This window comes from Populus euphratica, unplaced genomic scaffold, assembly GCF_000495115.2.
Source record: "Populus euphratica unplaced genomic scaffold, PopEup_1.0 scaffold600.1, whole genome shotgun sequence".
In the NCBI taxonomy this organism is placed as follows: domain Eukaryota; kingdom Viridiplantae; phylum Streptophyta; class Magnoliopsida; order Malpighiales; family Salicaceae; genus Populus; species Populus euphratica.
In genome coordinates, this window is record NW_011500290.1 from 29,199 (window position 1) to 36,403 (window position 7,205).

At 31.2% G+C, this 7,205-nt stretch overlaps 1 protein-coding gene across 2 annotated transcripts; it reads right to left on the reverse strand.

The window, feature by feature from the left end:
• Positions 1 to 1,103: 1,103 nt before the first annotated feature.
• LOC105113256 (Ribosomal protein S5 domain 2-like superfamily protein) lies at positions 1,104 to 5,282 on the reverse strand. 2 transcript variants are annotated; one of them, XM_011009352.1, is made up of 8 exons: positions 4,874 to 5,282; positions 4,560 to 4,673; positions 3,959 to 4,059; positions 3,575 to 3,595; positions 2,937 to 3,009; positions 2,787 to 2,854; positions 2,269 to 2,401; positions 1,104 to 1,584 (listed from the first exon to the last, which is right to left on the reverse strand). In XM_011009352.1, the coding sequence occupies exons 1-8, from the start codon at positions 4,977 to 4,979 to the stop codon at positions 1,469 to 1,471; spliced, it is 732 nt and encodes a 243-aa protein (XP_011007654.1). In that variant the 5' UTR covers positions 4,980 to 5,282; the 3' UTR covers positions 1,104 to 1,468. The 2 variants fall into 2 exon arrangements, with proteins under 2 accessions (XP_011007654.1, XP_011007656.1); XM_011009354.1 differs by lacking the exon at positions 3,575 to 3,595.
• Between the last annotated feature and the right edge of the window lie 1,923 nt (positions 5,283 to 7,205).

The window sequence follows — 7,205 nt, forward strand, 5'->3', positions numbered from 1 at the left end:
TTCTCAGTTATAGTTTTATATAGATATGTATATATATATATACACACACACACACACACACCAAATTTATTCCACTTGTCTAGATAATTGATTTGGTCAACTTTGGCTGCTCTGGGAAATTTTGAAACGAAATTTCAGATACATATATTCCACTATGGTGATCTAAGAGTTGATGATGTGATAGAAAATCAGTCATCTAATTAAGTTGACAAATTATTTTATTACACCAAATGTCTTCCCATCCCTTTTAATCATTTTTTTTTCTTTATGAGATCACACCTACTTTAATAAATAAAAAATAATTAAATTTTTAAGATGAACAAAATTTTTTTTTATTTCAATGCTTTATTTTTACAGCAAAAGAGGTATCATTTCACAGTGACATGGTCCGTTTCCATATTCCTTGCCAACGGTACCTCTTTTCTTTCCCTTTGTTTCTTTTCGTCGATCTGGGCCACCATGCTTGATGGAGAAATTTCTACTCTTTTTTTTTTTATGATAACATTATTTTATTATGTAATTCATAGTGAATGGGATGTGGGATAGGCGTTGATGAGTCTCAATTCAAGAAAAACAGGTGAATGAGTCAAATAAGCTTTTTGGAAAAATCATGTATAATTTCTTAAAAAATTTGAATGTGATGTAATTTTCGCTGCTAGCTTGGGCTGAAAGTTCGCCGGAATGCTCTGAAAGTCTTGTTCCTTGTAAAGGGTGTTTGACTAGCACAGTCGAGAACAAGAAAAATGCCCAAATGAAGCATAAAAGATATTTTTATTATTTTGTTATCCGCTGTTGAGTTAGAATGAATTCACTAACATAATAAGATTTTCAACGTTATTGATTTTTTCTTGGTTTGTGATTTCCTCCCTTTTTCCTTGATTTAAGTTGCTAATATATGTGCTCAATTTTTTAACTTGCATCATAATATTTTAATATCAAATAATAATTTGTAATTACTTTTAAAGTTCTACTTAACAAACACTTCAAGTACATGCATCTGTCTTTGTACATGTAGATTAATACTTGTAGATTTCTATGATGCAATTATCAGTTTATATGATAGAAAAAAATGAACCAAGCACCAATTGCACAGCATGTAACTACTCCAACAAAATATATCTTAGCATGCTAGCATCCCTTTGGAGCAGTAAAACGTTTCATGTTAAGCTCATACGATTCCAATTACAAAGCTGCGCCCCTTTCATATTCTAGTATCTATGCGTTCATTGCTAAGTTCCAAGGATTTTGTCCGAAATGAAATAAAACATACACACTGAAAGTTTTGTTTTGGACAGAAACAACTATTCGGATTCACAAAGACTAAATGCAGCATTAAAACCCCCAACCACTACATATAATGAGGTTTACACCACAAACATAAGTTATCCCTTGTCTTAGGTCCATAAGTTTTGAGTACAGTAGAAACAAGCATGGGACAGTTGTGGAGTTTTTCCAGCAATATTTGAAATTACGCAGCTTTCGATGAGTCACTTGGAAGTTGTGATTGCAAGCTCCTCCTAAGAAAATCAGACAATTTTGCACTGGCTGCACGCCCTCGTTCTAGACATTTGAGATATTCTTCCACTAAGGTACAAATTGAACAGCATTATAACAGATCAGATGCCACAAGCAGAAAAATAGCAGGAAAAAAAAATTATTTTGACGATTGAGACCGGATTGTGTAATAAAGAGACTTCAAGAAGTAAGTCCAAAATTCTTTAGAAGCCGATAATAATTTTCACCTAATCACAAGAGAATTTGGCAGATAAACAATCAGAAATCATTATTCATTTTTTTGGAGACTGGTATTAGGTTTTATGAAGTCCTAAATGAGCTCCAATTATAGGCCCATAAGAGGAGGGATAAGTGCATTGAAACTTTGTGAGAAAATGCACACAGTATGCTTCAAGCTGTTTGATTTAGGAGACAAAGACAACTGTTTCAGAAGAGGAATATACGTATCTTCCTTAAGCAGTATAACAGCAGACAGGTCACAATCATCTGACTAACATAATGAACTGCAAAGTATTTGATATCTCCTAGAATATTTAGAAGCATGCAAGCAGGAAGAGGAACCTGAGCACTGAGTTTTTTAGGAGTTAACTTTAAAATAGATAAGCACAAGGATTTCACATCCACTAGCTGGGGTGTAAAACCAGTAGGTGAGGCATGGTGATAATAATGTGATTTTCAGCTAGCTAACCTCTCCATTTGTCACATATTCAACAATATCTTATATGTCTGTATCATATGATCAAGTTGGTGTACCTGACATTACACCATGGGTAACAGAGGTGATGATTCCATGTTCCATGGGTTCACCTTCTACATGGGATGATCCTTCTGGTAGAACAGAGGCAACAGAGTTTGGGAAGACTAAACACGCGAATCCCCTCATTTTCTACAAAAATACAAAACCAGCATAAGCAAGGGGAATTTGGGAATAACAATGAAGCAAAAGGTGCATAAGCAAGGGGAATCTGAGAATAAAAATAAACCACAGAGTAATTGTATCTCCACCATGAGTAGAGTTCTGCAGTCCACATAAGTAGTCTGCACCAAGTATTTTGCTCAACAGTTTGAAACCTAAACTGAAGTATAAATCAAGGGCTTGTATAGACACTTATGAAGAAATATGGTTCTCTTTGCTTTTTCCTCCCTTTATTCCAAGATTTTTCCATCCTAGATGGACGAGCCTCGAATTACTCAATTTAGCATTAAAACATCCCGGTATAACTGCATTTACGACGGAAAATTAAAATAATAAATAAATTTATTATACTAACCTGCTCTTCCAGCTTGGTAGGATCCAATATAACATATCCATCTTCAGCCAAACAACAACATATTGCAACTGCAGAAGGCAGTATGGCATCAGTCACCCAAACGTCAAATTAACATAAACCATAAGAAGATGACAAACACTTTTTAAATACCTGCAAGATGTTTCATAGGAATTCCAGCATCTACGAGGGCAGCACATGCTGCATTTACAGCACAGACTAGAAGCTACACAGATTGCAGTCAAGAAAATAGCATCGTATCAATTTTTCAAACCAAATATAAGGATACAGAGAGCATCCTGCTTAAATCCAGCAAATGCATACTGCATATTTGTTAAAGAATCTGCAAGTTATTTTTCTACATCCCAAAAAGGAATGATATCATCATCTGAGTGTGTCTTCATGGAGAGAAAAAACTCGTGGTAGTTAATAAATTGGATTTATAAGCCATATGAACTAACCAGAGAAAGGACACTGTAAAATAAACTAATTTCACATGCCAATAGAAGTTATAATAGTAGAAGCATTATAGCTAGCAAAGAAACTTTTTCTTTTTCACATGATCATTTAATAAAGAAACGTAAAAATAAAACATAAAAAGTCATGCTGTTTCTTGGCAGAGAGCTCAGCAAGAGAAAGAAAAATAGAACAGGGATCATGAATTCACATGAATAAAGTGGGAGATTGCTCATCCCATAAAAAGAATTCAAGATAAAATGAGGATGAAATGGAAAATTAGCTGGGATGCTGTTCTAGCCCTACAGAGAGAAAAACACAGATAAATAGGATACAGCACCATCATCATTAACAACCTGCAAAAGAAAGATGACTCCATTACTGCGATGTATGAAACTGATCTGTATAATATGAGGAGACACATGCAATGCATTGCAAGCAAGAACACATTCATACAAAATTATTAGCTAGGTATGAAATGTAGAAGTGTGCTACATGAAATAGATGCAAGCATCTTATCTTTATTTATCAAATGATTTATTTTTTAATATCGCATAAAGATGCAGCATCAACAACATAAAGATCGCTCAAAACAGATATAAGAAATAAAGAGTAATAACTTGAAAGGTGACAATGAGGGGTGGGCAACAGTTTTTGGAATGTAATCATTAAACTCCTGCCAAACATAAAATTTCCAACCCATGCACCAGCCCACTGACCTGAACAATAATTGATGTTGTGGTGTTCGGGTTGAGAGTCAAAATGCAGATACTTTGCAAAGTCCTCTTCAATATCATCTCAAATTCCTTTTCCAGTTTTCCTATACAATTGGTAGTAATAGGCAGAAGTATTTTAAAAATAAATAAATAAGCAAACAAATGAGTTTCACTAAATCCAATTGAAACAGCAACAATTAAACTTGAATAACATAGCAAAGCAAGTAGCAACTGAAATGCTTCGTCAAGCAAAAAAGTTAAAGCAACAATGCTTCAAAGTTGAAATGAATTCACTGTGCATCAAATGGTATAAGATACTACAATCACCAGTTTCCTTCCAAGCAAAATATGAAAAGTATTCCTTGTCAAACTAACTCGTGTTTGTGCTCAGAAAATATCAGAAGGTCGGGATTTTTAGTTTTCAAAAAGAATACTACTAGGTCTTAAATTTGGTATCTCGCAAGCTATGCACATGAAATAATTTGTAATTTTTGTTGTTCAAAACAAAACCCATGAACATGCCAACATACAACATTCAATGTCCACTGACAAAACTGAACCACAAAAAATGCAAAAAAATACAAAAAAAAAAAAAAAAACTAACCAATTTGTCCTGTCTTCGGCTTCCAAATAACTTCAATACAAGCCTTCTCAGGGTTCTCATTCTTCTTTGTGCCAGCTTTAGGTCCATAAACAGCAGCTAAAACCTTTGTATCCCCTAAATAAAATCAACAAGTATATTCAACACCCACTGAGCAATTCTCCACGCCAAAAGCAAAATAAATATATAAAAATACCAACAACCCATTTTTCCAGATTGGATAAAATAAAAAGATAACCTATAAAAAAGGTTGAACAAGAACAGGAAAAAAATATAAGAAAACAATACCCGAAAGATATTTTAGAAAAAGGAGGTACCTTGAGACCAACTGGCAGAGCCATGAGCACGGCAAAGTACATTGCGAGCGCAAGAGAGAGGTCTTAATTGGCTTGGAGAACGACCATCGTCTCTGTCAGTCTCCATGATTTAATTCACTCCCACAAGCACCCCTACAAAGTTCCCTTTTTTATGACAGAACCTTATAATTTAGAAAAGACTGAAACTTTGTTACAGCGAATATAAATTAGAAACAGGATTTGATTAGAACTCAGAAGATGGTAGACGATGATGCAGAGCTTTGGGGTTTTGGGTTTAAGAATTATTTGTTTTGCTTTTAGGTTAGATGAGGGGGTGTGGTGGTGGATCTTAATTGGGGTTTGAAGACAAGTCCAGTGGACGGGAAAAGAAAACAATACGGCCTCATTTTCGTTATTGAAGGTTGGCAAGTTTCCTTTTCTTTTTTGGATAAATAGAGGGAACAAAGGCCCAACAAATCTCCACCAGGACAGGGAGGGATAGGGAAATTTTATGGTGCCCTTATTTTATAGATTCATTTCGAAAAAATATTCTTCTTTCTCTTTCTCTATAGTCCTTTTAATTTATATAATTTTATTTTTATCCAAAAATTCTTTTTTTTCTTTTTTATTTTAGTCCGTGTGTTAAAGAAAAAAATGATCTAAAAATAGCAAATAAAGAAAAAAATCATACTTTTCAGCAAAAAATCAAATTTTAGATATTTTAATGATATATTATTTGTTATAATAAATGATGTGTCAATTATTTTTATTTTATTTTTTAAAAATAAATTGTGTATAATAGAATAAGTGTATGTAAGTGTTAGGGTTAACAAGAAAGGCTTAAAATTTTTGAAGCTTTACCAACCCAAGTTCAAATCTTTTTACTTGCTTCACAGTTCATTTTATTTGTATTTTTTGTAAACTTTATTTTTATTTAGTTTTTTTTTTATTTTTTTATGGTAAAAATTTGTCCTACTTTTTTGTTCTTTAATTTTTTTAATTTCATCATTTATTTATTTTTTGTTATCATATAATTAAATAAAAAATATTTAAAATATTAAAGTTATTAAACTAAGCTAAATTCATCATCTAAGTCACATGTTTGATAAGTTAAGTCAAAAAACCTTAGTTAATTCAAAATATTATTCTCTTAATATATTTTTATAAAAAAGATGCAATCTTGAAAAAAAAAATCATTTGATTTATTTTCAATTGGTATTCATAATATGTTTCAATTTAGTTTCTATATGATTTTTGTTTTTATAATGTTATTATAGTTTCATGACTTAACTTATGATTTTAGTAGTTAAAATCCAGGTTAATTCAATATATTATCATTTTAATATTTTTTAAAAATATTTTATTTTGAATTATTTTTCATCCAAACATGTTAAATATAGGATGTTTAGGTTTCTTTGAATTTGTGTGCTTGGGTTTTATTTCTTATCTTTTAATTTTTATTTGTTTTATATTTACATTTTTTTTTATTTAACCGGTTGAGTGGAGAATTAGTCATTACATGCCATTAAAAAAAAATTAAAATAAACCAAGGAAAAATTATATTTTCTTATAAAATCTCTTATTAAATTTTGAATATTTATAAATTTATTCTAACACCTTATGTAAGGAGATTTGAACTCAACGCCATTCGGGCACTAAGTATTTTGTTTATGTTGGAAAAGTAAATATTATACCTATCATTTTTATATTGCAGTTAGAGCATCTCCAACCGAAGATGCAAATGGAGAGCCAAATGCAAAAACATGTATTTTTACCTTTAGTTTCTTTATTAAGTCATTCTAATGGAGCAACCAACAGATAAGCCAAATGGCTTTTTAATTTAAGAAGAGGTATTTCTACAGGTTCCTGTAGAATAGGCAAAATTAAGTTAACGTTGTCAATGGCTATTTTTATAGTCGTTGGTCAATAGTATTTTTTTTAAAAAAAAACAAGGAAAGAAACTTGTTTTTTTTTAAATCTTGTATTGTGCCTCACTCTTTTTATATTTTTTTCTTTAAAAGCAAGGAAAGCAACGGTTAATTAATAACATCAATTGTGTTAATTAGCTGAAATTAAAAGGTATGTTTATTTAAAAGCTTTTCATATTTACTCTTTAATATCTCTTGATTTTGTAGATTTTTTGTTGTTAATTTAATATTTGTGATGATTTTTATTTCTTTGTTATTTTATGTTTTTGATATGGGTTAAGGAAAACAATTTTTTTATTTATGTTGTTATCTTTGACAAAATTAAGATGAAGTAACAATGGTAGCTGATATTGATAAAAATATAGTGTGGCATATTTAAAATTTATTTTTGGTTGTTTGTTTTAATTTGAGGTTAATTATATTTT